We start from the raw sequence: 18,003 nt of genomic DNA, 5'->3' as shown, positions 1-18,003 counted from the left end.
AAAATTATTTTACTTATTTATACATGAGTTTACACTACAGTGCGGGTTTCCAGCTCATCTTGATCTGTGATCCTTCTAAGAGCAGACACAGGCTACAGGGTCTGTTCTTGGAGGACCTTGAGTTGTGGGGAGAGTAGCATCACTTTTTATGCCATTCCTCTGCCCATGGCACATTATCCTGAGCATGGAGATAGCAGGAGGGGCTGCTACCTGATGCTAGGGCAGAAATTCTGGTCTTTGACTTATTGTAGCAAGAAGGCGACTGTAGTTTCTCCCAAATTTATGTGTAATGCCATACAGCAAAGTGTATATCCAGTGTATGTATTACCACCAACCCACACTGCCAAGAAAAGTGCTCTCAGTTAGTGTACAGGGCCATTTTTTCAGACCCTGAATGCATGCGTAGAACCAGCAAGGCAGCTTGCATGTCTGTATAATTCCTGGCAAGAGATGAGTTTGTCTGAAATTCATTCACTGAAAAAAATACTAGGCACTAAATGATGGATGATACATCTGACTAACTCTTTATGGCAGTTTATCTTGTGTATGAAATACACTTATGTATTTTATATCTTCTTATAGTTATGCTGATACACTATTGTCTATTAAGTCAGAGGCTTCATCTCAAGGCCAAGATTATTTAAGCTGGAATGATATCCAGAACTGCATTGACATGGTTAATATGCAAATTCAAGAAGAAAATGAAAGTAAGTAATTCTTCCTCTACATCACCTGCAGAGATAACAGTCTGGTCCTTGGTACATAAATTTCTGTGCTAGATGGCCTTGTACAGAAACTCTTCAAGAGAAGAGCATTAAATAAGTTTGAACACTCGTTGGTCTTTAAAAGTCCTTGAAGTATTCCTGGTTATGTTTTGGCTGTCTGAAAGATATCATAGGGTGACTTCTATGGTGTTACAAATGCCATGGTTCTGCCCACCTGGCAGTATCTTTCAGTATTTGCACTGGATGGTCTTGTTTTGCGGATTTGGCAGTAGTATAAGCAAAGAGCTTATTGGGGGATAGGGCAAGAAATTCCAGGCAAGGTCCTGTGGAAAGGAGGTTTTTAACATTAAATGGCTTCGAAGCCCTTGTTTTTCACAAGGGAGTTAGTAAGAGGTTATGCAGTGCAATTATCTGTCCTCCTCTCCTTTTAGGTAACTTGACTGCCTATCTGAGAGTAGCTTCTTGTGCCCACTTCTTCTAATATAAATGGATTTAGAGTTTACTTTTGAAGCTGAATGTAACTTCATTGCCCTAAAAGTGTGGGTGTTGTATTAAATGGGTTAGCTCATCACTTGGGCTTCAAAAATGCTGAAGGACCAAGTTTCTCCACTGGATATAGAAGTATGATTCCCCCCCCCAGAATTTGAGGCTACCAAGTTATGCCCAGTTTGCTGGAGCAAGGAAAGGAGAGGCCAGCTTTCAGACCACTTGCCGTTTGGGAAGCAGTCTTGAGTATAGTTTGAGAGCCTTCGTAAGGCACCAGGGGTGTCACCTGTTTCCAGGGTGGCACTGATGCATGATGTGTGTGCCCTTCCCACACTGCCATCAGTGTCGTCTGCTACTGTTTCTTACAGGTAAGCAAAGGTTTACATTACAGAAATACTAAAACTGACTGGATTGTTGCTTCCTAATCTAGTCAACTGGTTGCCCTGAACCCTTGTGGCTCACTCACAATGTGTGCCCTCTGGCAGGGTAGAATGCTGAGCAGTTCATCTGACGGACATAATTTCTTTATCTGAATCTCTGCAGTGACTAGGAGTTGAAACAGGCCTTAAGGAAGATCGTCTTAAATTAGGAGAGTCAGTCTTTAGTACTACAATAGCTGTGTTTGGTCTCGGTGACACTGGTCCTTGCCCAGGCATGGGTATTTGGGGTAGAGAGGGCAGGAGGAAGAGTGGCCTCTTTCCATAAGCAAGCCTTCATGTCTGCACAGTCCTCCTTTGGTAGTACCCCAGGTTTGCTCATTCCCAAAGCCTTGTGAGAGCATGGATCTGTGGCCCCACCAGCTGGGCTGTGGTGGGTCTGTGAGAGACTCGGTGAGAGATGATCTGCTGCCAACAGCGATGCCATCCCCCACAGGTGATGGAGGAGCCCTTGGCTGGTGCCCTTCTGGTGTAGTTTTAGGGAGAAAGGACCCCACGCAGCATGTTTCATCACTGGGGGTAAGAAGAAATTGATTTTAAAGTGTTGACACCAGTCTGAAGAAAATGCGTTAGAGGTTTTATCAAATACACTGGGACATGTTACTTGCTGACTTGAAGTCCTGAGTGCCACTGGTCTGAACAATCAAGTGATTTCTCATAAGGTCAGCATTATCAGTTTGGTTATTTAAGGTGAAATTTAAAGAAATTAAGTTAAGTTGCTATGTAATGCTATAGCTGGGAGGTTAGTAGGTATACATTTGTCCAAATCAGGGTTTCAAGTAATCTGGTCTGAAATCACTTGAAAACAAGTCTTTCAGCACTGTCAGCAACTATGTAGTTGAATATATTTAGATACGACACCCATTCTTTCCTTAAGCTTCATGTAGATATTCCTGCCCTGAAAGTAGAGAAGTCTCTTTTCCTTTTTTCAGCAAGGGTAAGTCTGATTTTTATGAAGAGGTAGATTCATATCAATCAATAACTGTGGCAGAAAGGAATACTGTACAACAGAATAGCTTCACACAAATATTTGAGCAAAAATAATTTTAAATCATCTGCTGCTGCCTGCCTCTGCTTCTTGTTACTTGATTTTTCTGTTCTTCATGTCACTGCTTTGTTTGTACCTGGTATCAGGTAAGTTACATCTTTCTTTGATAACTACATCTTCAATAACTTTTCTGTTTCATAGGAATCATTGCAATTGGCCACATTAATGAAGCAATTGACCAAGGAAATCCTGAGAAAACTCTAGAAACCCTACTGTTGCCCACAGCCAAGTTGCAAGATGTGAGACCAGTAAATGCAAGGCACTACCAGGATGTTCTGTACCATGCCAAAGCACAGAAATGCAAGGTTAGAGATTTGACTGTTGCTGTTTGTCTGAACTGAAATGCCAATGCTTTTCACTTACACGTGTGTCCCTGTCCTGTTCCCCTGATGTTTGGATCAGCTGTGCCAAAGGGGTTGTAAATAAGCCAATGACAACAAACTGGCACTAAGTCATTTTCCACTACAACTTATTCTGACTGGCAAAAGGGATCAATTCTCAATGTATTAATACTAAGACAAATTCTGCATGTGTGTTGCTACTGACTTGACGCAACCTTGCTTATTTTCAATTCTACTAGTTGCTGCAGCAATTACAAAACATGGGCAGTAGCGGCCCTGACATAGTTATGAATCGGTGCAAGGATCTAGTTACTAGACTATGTGTCAGGCAGGTAGTTACCACATGGATGTGAATTGGAAGTTTTGCCAGAAAGGAGTCATAGTCATGCTGATGGGAGTCATGGTTTTCTTCAACAAGCCTCTGGGAAGTACTTTGTTGAGGAGTCTCCGTAGCCTAAATCGTGTGTCTTATAGTAGTGAAGTTTTGTATGTATTTCTGTTCTGGCTTTATCATACAACATACTGGCCATCTTGTATGTGCCTTCAATTTAAAGCCATCTCAGCAGCATATTGCTATCTGCTTCCCCAAAAGCAGTGCCCTGGTTAGGATCACAGCTCAGGGAAGCATAAACAAAGATCAGCCTAACAGCTTGCAGGATGTGAGTGAGCACAAGATTAGCTAAAGCTACTAGCACAGCACTTAAAATATCCAGTGTTTGGAAAAGGCACTTAAAATTCACATAATGTGTTCCTATAGTAAAATGGTCAGCTGGAGAAAGTCCCTGAACTTTGGCTTGTAGAAATACCTTCCAGCTATCGTGCCACCTTATGGGTGGTACCTGCTGTGAAGCAGCGTGTTTCTGCAGTCCGCGATCAGAGCTTTCAAAAGGCATTTGCATGTCTCAATGTATTACTTGAGTTCCCAGGTAGCAGCTGGTTTCACTGTGCCCTGGGTTCCAAAAAGCCTCTTCCCTCACCATGTGTACGGGGGAGGGCTCAGTGCCTGCTAACTACTTCACCCGTCCTGGGAGGGCCAGGGCTGGCGTTTGCATGCAGAGAGCATCCGTGCAGGTGATGGCTGCGCGGTGCTGGCCCGGCACGAGCCAGACCCTTCGTGCGGGCGCCTGCACGCAGCGGCCCTGCCCTGGGTCGCTCCTGCCAGCTGCCACTGGGTGCAGAGCTGGTGCCTACTCCCGTCCCTGTGTGAATGTGCTGACAGGAAACAAACGGGTGCCTCCACGTTTTGGAACAAAGGTTGTGCAATCTCTTGGAAATCTTCTCCTCCAAAAATTTTTGGTGTTCTTAGAGACTGCCACTGGTCTTTCTCTCCTCACGTATTTTGTTTTTGCAGTCCTTTGACCACTACTTAAAACACCCTCTCTGTAAAGAGCAGCATTGTTCCTGTTTAGGAAGACAACAAGACACTGTACTATTTGTGCTCCTGAAAGAAATACTCAGATGTGTTAATATGACTTTCTATGCTAGTCAGTCACACAGGCATCGCCATTCTTTTAGGTAAAGATACGATTTACATTGAACCTTCCTTGTATTAAAAAATCCAAACAGGATGGAAAAGGCAGTGCAAAGTCTAAAGCCTGTCTATCCCCCACTTTTTCTGAGCCCTGTTTATAAAGCAGATCTGCTTTTAATTGTATTTAGCAAGTTTTAAGAGTAGGCCATGGTAAAAGGAAGTATTTGATTTACAAGGATCAGATAGATCTACCTGTGAACTTCCTGTGTTCCCCCACATCTGGAAATCTGGAAAAACATATGGATCAAACCTGCTTGCTTATTCTAACCAGCCTGCTGTCATGTCCCTGTAGCTGTGGTGGGTTTGGAGAAGGAGAGTCTGCACCCAAACCTCCCAGTACCTGTTACGGGTCTTAATCTCAGATCACACCTACTTGTTCCTTGCATGGCATTGAAAAGGCAAACCTGGAATTTATTTACTCCTGTAATCTTAAACCACAACTTCTAACAGTTTTCAAGACCATTTCAAACCAAGTGAATTCAGGTCCCAGTGAAGTCCTGTGTTTAGGGAGTGTATTATGGATATCTGAAAAGTTAAACAGATGTGCCAAACTCAGAAATGGTTCCTGTGTTATTTTTTGAGTGATAGGCACACAGGTTTTAGTTAGGTTCACATTTTTTATATTTACAATAGTTGTATAACATCTGGATTATTTTAAAGTTATCTTTAAAATCTGTTCTTGTGCATGTTGAGGGAATGGCATGATTAAAACTAACTTAAATTAGAAGCCAGAAGAAGTTGAAGAGGGGGAGTTTTACCAGGCTGCAAATTCCCTGGAGACATTTTCCAGTGCAATTGATTTTATTTAAGTAATGTTTTTACAATACTATTATCAAAGTGATGTAAAACATTTTTTCTCATTGCTGTCTTACATGCTACAGTTACAAATACAAATGCCAACCACTGAGTTCATTTTGTAGGAACTTACATTTAGTATATATGTAGCTTTTGAGTTTCTCTAAACATAAAAGCTGACCCCCTGCTTTATTAACTTGGACAATCAATCATAACTAGCTTCAGTATTTGTAACGCTGTAGGTATTTCCTGTGAGGATGTGGAAACAGAGAAAACTACAAAACAGCTTCCCCGTTCTGCTTACCAAGCAAGAATAATACATGCCTGGATTCACACTGATAAGAGTTAGCTCCCAGCAATCCTCATGGGCTAGAGGAGTGCAGGTGCTGACGAAGTGGAACAACAAGTCTCTAGTGCAAAGCTGGTTAAGCAGCCTCACAAGAGATGCTGCCTTGGAAGTGTCAGGCTCCATGTCTACAGCTGTAGGTTTGCTTCCCCTTGAATGTGTGGGTACTCTGGCTCTTTATTTCCAACACCAAGGGCAGTATTTGCTCTTGGTTATGTGACAGGGATCTTCTGCAAAGGTCAACAGCTCCTGGGCATGTAGAAAGTGCTTTTACTTGTTCACATTGCCACTGGGCCAAAAACTTGTTTTCACATCACTCTTCCTGCACTGATTGTGAGCTGAGAGCTAATTTGAAGTAATTGAAAACCATGAATGGGCCTAAAAGTGCTGTTCGGATATTGATCCTCTTCTGGCGTCCAGAAACTGTGGTGACTGATATTCTGGTTTCTTCCCCATGGCCCTCAAAGTGATCTTCTCAGAAGGAAATGGAGGTGTGGAGCCACCTCCCTGAATGTAGGTACACCAGATGTTGCAATATATGTGATAAAATTATAGAGCTGGAGAAGTGTATTTCTGAAGACATTCCTTGTGTGGAGTGTGGAAGGAAGTAAATTTTACTGAGATCATGTTTTTTAACACTTCATTTTTAAGTTTAATGGTTGCACCTGAGTTTTTTTGCTGTCTGGGATAATGCTATACAAAGTCATAATTCCAATTACATAAATACAGAACTAAATTCATTTCTCCCTGGATATTTTAACCATTGTTAGGTAAATATTGGATTGACTTCTGATTTTGGACATCAGAAAATAAAGGAAAGGATCAAGACAACTGTTTAAACTGCTAAGGCATAATGCAATTAGATAAAAAGAATACAATCTATCTGTGTTGTAATAGTAATAGTTAAAGTGATGGATAATAAGGATAATATTGCTTGGCACAAAGCAAATAGCAAAGATAGTGAGGATCAAAAGACTAACTTTAACGTACCAAAACCATTCATGAGTCTGGAGTGTACGTATAATTGAGACATAGCAGAAAATGATAGTTGCAAGAGGTATTAAAAACCCAAAGACTGCTAAAGAAACATAGTAGTAGAACTGGAAGGAAGATATCATTTCACAGGCATTATGCACATCGTGACAGGTATAAATATCTAGTTGTTTCACGTAATAGCTTTGCTGCATTATGCAAAGCGGGACCATGTACAAGAAGACAATGGTCCACACTGTAGCACAAACCGCAATGGCATAGGCACGTTTCGGCAGGCTTTTGTAGGTGAAGGGGTGGACAATGGCCACATAGCGGCTCACACTGATGCATGTGAGCAGCAGAATGGAGCAGTACATGTTGCCATAAAACACTGCAGTGGTAGTTCGGCACATCATTTCCCCAAAAATCCAGTTGTTCCCGTTGATGTGGTACACTATTTTGAAGGGCAGCATGATGCAGAAGAGCAGATCTGAAAGTGCCAAGTTTGTGTAGAGGATGGCAGTGCATACGGACCGGATCCTGAAAAGCAGCATCCACAAAATGATGGCATTAGACGGTACGCCCAATAAAACAGCACTGAGGTAGACAGTGGGTATCAGCTTGGTGCTCAGAGAACTGGTCAGGTACTCCAGCGTGGTATTGTTCACTTCTGTCAAGGTGGAGTCGTTTAACTTTTTTGAAGAGCATTTGTGTTCTCTGACATGGATGGTCTTCGTTTCCCCTTCTATAGCGTAAGGGGGGATGTAATCGTAGTCCCTTGCTGAAATTCCACGGAAAGTCTTGATAAGAGACACTGTTTTAATTGCAGAGCCATTCAGTGAAAATTCAGAAGCTTAAAAAAAAAGAGTTGAAATTGGTAAAAAAGGCAAACTACTGGATTAGCAATATAACTCAGCTTCAGATAAGGAAAAGGGTATTCCTCTCCATGTGGAAGGCATTACATATATAATGCTTAAATATGTACATATATATATATCAAACATATAAAAGCGTTATATATATGTTTAAAAGATTTAGTGGTATTCTTTGCCTGGGGCATTCATATCAAATGTGTTCAAGGACAATATTCACTTTGTCATCTCATACCCAACCTTGAAAACTTAGCATGAATTTAGTGTTAAACTGATCTTTCTCCACTTTGGATGTTTTCAGTAATCTTTGGCAAAAACAGCAGACACTTGTGTAACGTTTATCACTGGTAGATGGTTTTGCTTGTTAGTAGCAATGCTGGTAATTCGTTATATAAGCAGCAGCCTTGGTCTAGGCTTGATCAGAATTTCCAAAGCAAACAGCAGTACTATCTTTGTCACTTACAGATGAAATAAATGCCTGACTACAAAAGATGTAAAAAGCACTGTCTTGCCTAACACAGGTTGAAACTTTCAAATTAGAAAATTGAAATAACCGTCAATTTTTTGGTCTCGCATATCAGATTAATGTTAGTGTTCTGTATTCTTTAGCTTCTGACTAAAGCAAACCAGGTCTTTTCAGCTTCCGTATGTGAGGAAGGGCAGTTAGATTTCAGAACTGAATACAAATGCTTGGACTGATATTTGAACAAATATATTGGTAAGCGGATAAAACTTCTCATGCAGCAACAAAATTTTCAGTGAGTAAATATCATTAGCATGTGGGCAAAGCCAATGATGCCACTTTATTAACGTCTGTTACTCAGTCTTTAGTAGAGAACTTTGTAAAAGACACTGACATTTCCAGTTGAAGCACAAATGTGTTCAACATTTGGTTTGAGAAAGCATTTTGCAAAATAGATTTTCCAGAATAAACAGTTGTGTAATTAATTTTGTAATTCAGAAACATTCTTAGCCCTGTTTAATGCCAAAAGACTTAGTGCAAAGCTTAGAGCATGCATCTTGAAACTGGAATTCAGAAGTGAACTGAGATTTGGATTAAAATCTGTGGGTTTTTCTTTTACCCTTCCATATTGGAACAAAATACGAAAACCAGTTTTATCTGTGTTCACTGGCAGATTTATGGTCAAATGTTTTGAAATGATAATTAGTAGACTGCATTGCTTTCAGTAATTTTCTGAGTAGTTAATCCAGAAAACTAATTTTAGTCTCTCTTCAAGAGACCTATATGTATGTGCACGTGCATATATGTTGTACATATAAAACAGCTTTTAAAAATAAGCTTGGTTTGAAAACAGCTTTAACTGTAGTGAGGAAAAAAATTTGGCTTATTATTTGATCATTTCCTGTGGTTATTTTTATCACAATAGTTACCTGAGAATTTCATTTTAATAGCACCATCGGCAAAGTCGTAATTCTGTTGAACTTTTTAAAGCAGGAAGTACAAGACCCTACAGGTTTAAGATTATCATATCACTACAGAAATATTAGAGAGCGGGTGCGTCTTCAGTAAGCGCAGAAAGATACCTTAAATAAAATTCCTTGTAGTGACTGAACAAAGGGGTGGGCGGGGGGGGAAGTAAGGTGTTGCTGAAATGGAAGAATAATGAATCTGCTGTAAGTAAGACTTCCTAGAGCACAGCTATCTGTAATGGTGCTCATACAACACATTTAAGCTGGCAAAGCACCAACATCATCAAAAAGCCCATGTTACTGACTAAAATATAGAATAGATGCAGAAAGGAGGACTAACCTGTTGTGAAAAGACTGGAGGTAAGCAAGAACAGTCCAGTGAAAACCAGTATCTTCATTGTAATACGTGAAATCCAGCTAGCCAAAAAATGATGTTGTTCTAGTTCATCTCAGGAGGAGTTTTGTGGGGAACTGTTTTCCCCTCTGTAAGGGACTAAAGAATGATTGATCTGTCCTCCAGAAGCATCCTGTAGGCATGAGGTTTATGGTAAGGAGCAAGTTTGTTCTTTGTCTACTACAGCAAGAGGGTGTGACGTATCCAAATATGCACACATGACTCAGTTTCAGACACTGCCCAACACAGATAAAATTGCTTTACAGCAGCAATTTAACTCCTAATTTACCATCAGCCTGAAGCCAATGTGGAGCATTCTACTGGAATTGTACATACAGATGCTTGGGGACAAAAGGTGTTTTCTGGGGAAAAAAAAAATCAAAGGGTGTGTATAGTAAATCCTCTAGGGTCTCCTCCACAGACTGAAATCCCATGTTGCTGAACTCTGTACCCTTTTCAAGGAAGAAGCCAGTCTTGGGGAAGAATGTGGTGATCTCTGTTTAGAAAATGCGAAGGTGAAAGCAAGCCACATATGTAAGAAAACTGTGCTCTGCTTTGCCTTCTACCTACCCACCCGCTATTAGCTGTCTGTGTTCCTTCGATCCGGCTGCCTGCTCTGCTCAGACAGTTCCCACCCCTTCACAGCCTGCAGCCTCTAAAACCTTTCCCCTATTTTCATCTGCTGTTTTTTGGATCCCTTCCTTTTTCTCTGCCTGTTTTTTGTGTTGTGGTTTTGTTTTTTTCCCCCCCTTCTTTTTTCCTCTTGAGTGCCAGATAACAACAGTTTGCTTCCACCAGACAAAGTTAGCCCAAGTTTTGGTCTGGCTTCCAAGCTAGTGGCAATGCACAGCATAAGCTGTACTTGGCTCCAGAGCAGTATTTGTGTCTGTTCTTGTATTTAGTGTGTAGAAGCTGGACACCAGATAAGGAATTCTTTTCAGTTTCTCAATCGTTTTCGCAAAATTGTCAGGCGTAGTTTGAGAATTTAGTATACACTCCCTCAACTGTTAACTCTAACTTTCTATTAGACCTGCAGTGGATGTCCACTGTCATGCAACTGCCTCATACTACTTGATTTTATTTAGATATTCTGCTGCCTTGTTTACATATATGATGCAAACTGAAGAATCTGTCTTTACTTTTTTTTTACTGTTTGCTCTTTAATTTCTGTGAATAACAGATTTATTGGATTTTTGGCCTGGAGCTGGGTGCACAAACAGGGATATCCATTGTGAAGCTGTTTTTTTATCCATGCTGTTATAGCCTTAGAGAGATTTTTGGCTTTTATTTCCTGAAATACTTGTGTCTATGTACTCCTAGATCTTTATCAAATCAGTACATTCCTGTTTCTGTCATCATTAGTCTATTACAGAACTGGCACTCCTATTTCCTCTTTAGAATGAAATTTGTTCTTCCACCTACTGGATTAGATTTTTAAACGTCACTTTAGCACCGAAACCTTATTTTCTTAGCCAAAATGCCAGGTCATCTGTGAACCTGGGCAGCAGGAGCACAGTTGGTTCATGGGGATGGTGATCCCACTTTCCTGCACCCTCTACTTTAACTCAGGTTTAATGCCATCCACTGTTAGCCTGTAGGAAGACTGAGACCTGCTCTGCTGCTAAATTCCTGAAATGTTTGCCACCTGCGCTAAGTCATCATTAATAAACCTGCATCCTGGTTCTGTGTCAGTTTTTGCTGGCACTTTCTAATACCATGTGTACTCAGGTGTACACACAGATCCTTTCCAAAGAAGGGATTCCGAAAGAAAGCCAATTTTCTGCAGTCTTCTGCTTTGTGCTCTTAGTGCTACCGTCACAGAGCTGCCTAATAATGTGTGGTTTTATTTTGTACCCCGATCGCTTTGCCTATGTATTACGGAAATGAAGATGTTTCTAGCTTCGCTCACAATTTTAATTCATCTTTAGCAGGATGGTGTCTTCTACACAGGAAAATTTCCAAAGCCTTTTATTTGAACAGGAGTTTATTCAAGTTGATAAATAGAATATGAGCATGTTTTATTGCTGATTTTAATTGGTCAGATTATTTTTAGTATCCAAGGGCTTTGCAAAGGGAGTTTGTATATCGGAGTTCTATCAGTATGTTCAGACAGCTTTTGTTATAATTCAGTTTTTTCAAGGCTTTTCTCTATACTTTTTCCAGGAATCCCAAGATGAATCAGCACTTCTGTGGCTGGATGAAATACAAAAAGGAATCAGTGATGCCAATAACAATATAAAAGAAGCAGCAATCTGTAAGCATTAATTTGCATCTGTACTGCTCCTGTTTTTCTTAGTCTTGAAAAAATGAAATCAGTAATGTATTTTTTTTCCACTTCAGGGAAGTGTGGCAGCCCTTAAATACATCAAAAGAAATGAATGCTTATTCTTTGCCATACTGAAATTAGAGTGACTTAAATCTCCAGGGGTGGTATTGGTAAAGTAAAAGTAGTAAATCCTTAAATTGAAAGTAGTAATCCTTAAAGATTGGCTAATAACTTAGTGATTTTGGTTATAAAAGTTAAAAATATAACCAAAATTTCTAGTATTAGTGCATTTTCACATAATGTCTGGTGCAACAGAAGGAAATGTGAATGGGAAGAGATAGACTGAGAGCTTGTTTTGCTTCTATAAGACTAAAATCCTGATACATGTTGTAACAGCAAATTCTTAAATGTTTACAACTTCGCTTATTCTTATTTCATGATATAACCTTTTATTATTTCATATTGATTTCATAGCCCCTTTATTAAGTGTTAACAAATAAAAATTAAGAACACATTGACTTTAAAAGTAATATAAGGAGGAAACTGGGGCTTCTTGGAGAAGTGCATGCTCTCCCAGTCTGCGAAGAGGAGGAAACCTGCAGGAAAAAAGCTGAGGCGTATCCTCTCAGAGCATTGTGTACTAGGTGTACTCAACACCTTCTGTCAAAGTTTGGATTGAATATAATCATTTTAGAAAAAATATCCATAACATGTAATAAACTTTGAGTGCCAAGTAACATATAGACAAGCGTGACTGGGTGTATGGGGCACGCTGGAGAGCATGGTGGTGTCCCTACATGTTTCTGCCTGGGGCCAGCTCAGACCAGCCGAGGCTGTTAGCTTGGTATTCGGTATTCGTTCACCTTCTGCTTGAGTTGGCTTTGGGTGAGTCAGTGTCGCCTTCTTTTGCACCCTAAGAGCTTGTGAATACAACTGCTGAACTCGGTGCATTCCTGCAGTGCCGCATTTAGCCTTCGTTAGTACAGTGCGGCGGGCTATGCCCGTAGTTACTGCTTTGGAAGTTGTGGGTGGAAGAAAAGAAGCACAGCTAGCCATTTCAAAATCTTCCATCCCTGCTACAGAAACATTGAATTTAGTGTCACCGTTACTTTAGAATTGATTTAATTAATGGTCTTAATGTAGCCAGTCAGGTACACTGAAGACACCTGAAGTATTTTCGTGGATCACGCATCTGTAGTGAAAAGCCACCTGACTTGTGCTTTCTGAGACGGGATCAGACACACATACATTGTCCCAGCCAAACTCTTGTATGCAGCAGTGTTGATACCTTCTTTTGTGGGCAAAAACGTCTTCCCAGCAATGCCACCCAGAGGCATGAGAAAACATCTGAGCACAAATGGAAGGAAATGCATAGCTTAAACAGATGTAAGTTAAAGCTAGAGAGTGACTTGAAAACATCCTCATTTGTGTTCACTGGTATAAAAGAATTACACATATATCTTATAAATGGCTTACAGAAGTTAGCACAGCATTAATCTGCTAGTTAGTTGTTGTAGTAAAATCTTTTCATTTAGTGTGTGGCACCATGTTTGTAGTAAATGCACATTTTCATAATCGAGTATGATCAGTAGAACTGTTTTAACAAGTCATTTGTGGAAACAACTACTGATCTGTACTCTGACCTTTGGGTTGAAAGGAACAGTGTCAGCACAGCACATTCTTCAGAAGTGCTCTAAGATTTTGCAGCTAAAAAATGAGATTTAAAATTTCCCCATGGCATAGAACCTGATACTTCCTATAACAAACACTTCCTGTCTCAGGAAGTTAGTATGTTGTGTTCACATAGTCTAAACTTAGTTCAGCTTGATCACAACTTGGAAATGAACTTTTGTTTTGTTCTGTCTCAGAGACCTTATTTTTGAAAGGCAAACAACTCCCCACCTCCCACTCCAAAGCTTTTGCAACAGATTTATTTTTTTCAGTCAGAACAAAGTGTATCTTTGAGATTGTTGCAATAATGGCAATAAAATAAGCACTAAAATAAGAGAAAGCACTGACAGCTGTACGGAAACTGTCTTGATCCCTTCCAAAGTAATTTTTACTCCTTATATAAATATTAAATACTACAATATTAAAATTTTAAAAGGCTTTTACAAACTCTGTTCCCTGTCAGTAAAAGACTCCCTATTTTGTATCTTCATTTAGGAAGACATGTTCAGTAAACACTGGTGCGCTTCCTAATTCTTTGTGGTGTTTGCTGTGCAGTTTACATCATCTTCACTTCTTGAATCATGTCAACCATTGTACTCCTTATCCAAGTGGAGGACAAAAAGAGATTAGCCATATATCAGCTGTATAGCTTTCAGGAATACCAATACAGACCTTCAGCCTTGCACAGGAAGGGTCCATCTGTCATGACAGAGCCCATGTTAAAGGAAAAAGCTGATCTTTGCCCCTGTTGAGAGTTCAGGCTTATCACACCAGACAGCTCTATCTTTGTATATCTTAGCTGCCTGAAGGGAGGATGGGTGAGGAAAAGAGCCCTTCACAGTGTTGATCTGGTACTGACATCCCCACTGCTGCAGGAGCCGACCAGAGTCCTCCTGCAGCTGGGTATGGCTGAGCTCCTTTTAGCTTACAATTTTACAAGGGGCCACATGGCCCTTCTTTAGAGCAACAGCCACAGTATTAATTGTTAGCACTTCAATGTAAAGGAATAACTTTTACTGAATTGGTCTTATTAAATATTTTTCTTACCTTTTCCTACTAAAGCAAAGGAACAATTAGCTAAAAGATCAGAAGCAGACAAGCAGCAGGGGACCTACGTAAACAGCTGTTAGCTGGGTTGTGTGATCTTTTGTCTTCATAACAATAGCTTCCAGCATCCGTAACTATAGGATGAGAAGGAGGAAGAGAAGAATTCAAACGCTGGTGGCAAGAGCTGAGAGGGCACATAGGACTGTGTATGAGGAGTAGGGCTGAGCGCCCAGAGCCACGTGGGCCAGCAGCAGCAAGAGGTAACATGTGGCTTCCCAGTTTTTCCCACTTCCTCACTGCTGAGGCTGGATGCCTGGGCACAGTGATACCACAGCTGTGGTACAAAGTTGCCTCCAGTCCTGTGGGGAGCACAAGCCTGTGCCTGGCATGGGTCTGCTTGTTTCAAAGCACAGAAAAACAGCAGGATGATACCTGCTAGAAATCCAGACGGTCATGGTGTGGTGTTGTGCATTCACTTTGTTTCTCAGTTGGCTGCCAGTGTATTTGGAGATTGACCTGTTGCAGTCTAGCCAAAGGTGCCCATTCCACTTTAGTCAAACTAACCACAAAGAAAAACTGTTTCTCTTGCCAAGATGCTCTCCTGCTTGCTCAGTCTCACGCAGTGCCTCCTATACTAAGGCTCCTGACACTGAGCGCCTTTTGAGTTTTGAGGCAGCTCTGGCTGGACGAATGCGTAGGCAGAGCACTGAGCGTGGGGAGGGACCTTTTTTGTATTGATCTGGATATACAGAAGATAAGAAAAATTGTTCAGTGTTGCAGCATGAAGGGCAGCTGTGGGATGCAAAGGTAGCCAGATTCACTTAAGCCAGTATATAATGTATATGTTCTAGCCGTATATGTTTATTCACTTGTTCCTCTGTGCATGGATCTTGAATTTAGATGTGAAGGAACACCATTAAAGACCAGAGCAGTGGTTTCTAAAGCAGCATATACCTCTAGTGTGTAAGGCACTTTGAAGTGGCATGTGCTGCTACATCCTGTCAGGTGTGGTGGTATCAGCTCCTCCAGTGATGGTGGGACCCACACAAAGCAAAGGACACTTAGGAAGTCCTGAATCAGAGTACAGCTAACTTCATATAACCTCAAAGTTCAAACATGCTTCACAGTATCACTTATGTGCCCTGGAAGCAAAAGCTGCATCTGTCAAAGTCAAGGGCATGAACTTGCTGCATCAGATTTAGACAAGCTCCCTGGGGGTGAGGACAAGAAAGGGCTGCTTCAGGATCCTGATTAGGATTCTGTTGGCACTGCTGTAGTTCAAGGCAATCAGGTTTTACTCCCATTTTGCACAGTAGAAGTGAATGTTAATGTTTACAGCTTGTAACTTAATGACTTCATGCATCTCTAGAAGGCTCCCCAAGTGATCTGCTTGATGGCCTGCCTGTTAGGTCAGGCTGAGTGGTGGGTACCTACCACCACCACCCTGGTGTCGTGTGGCACCTGATGAGGGAGCAGCTATGCCCTCAGACTGCTTTCGGTTGTGCTGTGGCTGCATCCCAGACTGGGAAGAGCGCACGCTTTCTATCTAACAAGCTTGCTATTCTCTCAAATACTTGTCCTTACAAGCATGAAGGAGACTGCGAATGGGTGAAGCACTGAATTTCTGTGTATGTCATGCTGCCTGTCTGTGCCAGCCTCAGAAGTCCATTATCAAAGTTGCTGGAGGCTAGAGCTGTGGGTACGCAGAGTATAAAACACTTAATTTTCCATGTAATTATTTTACCCTAGTGGCTGTTGGAGCATCAATGATTAACAAGAGCTTGGAGAAGGGAGATTCACAGCCAATCCTTATGATACTGCAGTCCAAATTTGGATTACGAGTTGTTCCAGAGTGTGCTGAAACCTACTTCAGGAACCTCTCAGAAGCAAAGAAGCTGAAAACTAGAGAAGGTAAAAACCTTCCTGAATAGGACAGTTCCACATCTCTGTATCACTGAGGCAACTGGAAAACTAGCACAGAAGAGGCTTACCTAAAATTGCTGTAAACTCAAGAACACAGTTGCTGTTCTTTGAAATCTTTTGAGAAATGTTATACTTGCCCAAAAAGTGCTTTTTATATCATGCAAACTGTTGCACACATCCAGACCATGGTGCATGCTAGAAAACACATCCAGCTATTTCCAGAGTCCAGCTAAGACTTCCTAGAGTCTCAAACTAGCCTCTGCCTGAATTTAGGGCAGCTTCTCTGTGACTGTCAGTAGACGAGTCCATCCTCTCAGAAATCCACATTATTCCCTGATTTTCTTTTTCTGTTAGTAATTGCAGAGAAAGGCTTAGGCTGCGCAGCCTTATGGATTACTGTCAAAGGTCAGGCCAGGCTTTGCTAAAGTGTCCATGGCCCATTTATGGTCCCTGTGCATTGCCAGAGCAGCAGGTATCAGCAAAAGCTAGGGCTAGAATCTGCCCATAGCAAGATGATAGGATGTTATGTCATGTTAGAGCTGCAAGCTGGGCATAGCTAATACAGCCAAGATTAGCTAACAATTTAAAACAAAAAGTTACCATCAGTGTAGTACACTTTCTTACAGTAGATAGGCATGTTTCATCCTGCAACATGAGTTTTGAGAGGGCATTTTGCACAACCGACTTTATCAGCTTTACCTTGGGGCCTTTTGTCCATGAGGAAATGAGACTTTTCCTGCCTGTCAGGATACAGCTTTCTTTGACAAAGCACTAAAGGCGGCAATGATGTGGATATAGGAAATGTCCAGTGTGAGCTAAGTGTCAATAACACCCAGCATTCAACCAGAAGACAGGAACATTTAATTTTTAATAAACACAGTCTCAGTTCCACTTAGGTGAGTGATGATGGAAGATGTAGCATACACTGTTTCAAAAGCAAGCACCAACTTGGTGTGTTGGGGTTTGGAGAAGCTGGCAGTGGATTCACACTAACCTCATTCTACAAGAATGATCCTGATCCACATAATAGGATATTTTGAAAACACCCTTATTACGCATCTGGCCCAAGATATATAGGGACTTTGCATGTAAAAAGGCCTTGTAGCAACTGTAGATAGGAAATGGGTAGGGAGAGCCACAATTTATCAGTGTAACAGGACACAAATGTGTACTAATGGTATGTATTGCTCTTAGATTCTAATGAAAGTCCATGGATTAAACTTGTAATGAAAAACATGTACAATTACTATTACAATGTGGAAACTGAGGAAGGTACCTGTGTTGCTCCTGAAGAAGTTGTACCAAAAACTTCATGGTTAACTGGTGAAGAAATCCAGGTAGGTGTCTGAAACTTCTGCTTTTACTGGAAATGCAGTATAAACATTTGAGAGAGAGAGAGAGGTAGCAAGACACGGCAATATGTGCTGTCCTGGGTGAGACTGAAGATCATTTTAGTTCAGTATCTGCTTCTGCCAATAGAAGCAACTGAAGCTTAAGCAGACAGTGATACCACAGCCTCTTGTGTGATGTCTGACAATGATTCAGGGACTTCCTAACCAGAGGTTACAGCATCACCTTTAATGGCCAACAGCAGACACCAATGCTAGGAATTCTGATTGCTTTCATCTCCTTTTGAATTTTTGGGCTTCACGTTGGCCTATGACAAGGAATGCCATTATGTATTCAGGGGCAGGTGGAAGCACTGTTTTGTTCAGATT

At 41.1% G+C, this 18,003-nt stretch overlaps 2 protein-coding genes across 4 annotated transcripts in view; one reads left to right on the top strand and one right to left on the bottom strand.

Moving 5' to 3' along the window:
- IQGAP2 (IQ motif containing GTPase activating protein 2) overlaps positions 1–18,003 on the top strand; it is a gene marked incomplete at its 3' end in the record, with an annotated part of 126,268 nt that overhangs the window by 86,918 nt on the left and 21,347 nt on the right. For all 3 annotated transcript variants that reach the window (XM_082012791.1, XM_082012790.1, XM_082012789.1), the window contains 5 exons: positions 583–707; positions 2,838–3,001; positions 11,542–11,632; positions 16,112–16,273; positions 17,480–17,622. In XM_082012791.1, the coding sequence (XP_081868917.1) occupies positions 583–707; positions 2,838–3,001; positions 11,542–11,632; positions 16,112–16,273; positions 17,480–17,622 (685 nt within the window). The remainder of the gene's footprint in view (positions 1–582; positions 708–2,837; positions 3,002–11,541; positions 11,633–16,111; positions 16,274–17,479; positions 17,623–18,003) is intronic.
- Positions 6,447–9,382, bottom strand: F2RL2 (coagulation factor II thrombin receptor like 2; the record flags this gene model as incomplete). Its single annotated transcript, XM_082012792.1, has 2 exons — positions 6,447–7,534; positions 9,325–9,382. The coding sequence occupies 2 exons, from the start codon at positions 9,380–9,382 to the stop codon at positions 6,447–6,449; spliced, it is 1,146 nt and encodes a 381-aa protein (XP_081868918.1).

This window comes from Phaethon aethereus, assembly GCF_964289735.1.
Source record: "Phaethon aethereus genome assembly, chromosome: Z".
Taxonomy (NCBI): domain Eukaryota; kingdom Metazoa; phylum Chordata; class Aves; order Phaethontiformes; family Phaethontidae; genus Phaethon; species Phaethon aethereus.
The sequence above is the reverse complement of the archived record's forward strand: the minus strand, read 5'-3'. Positions and strand labels throughout refer to the sequence as shown.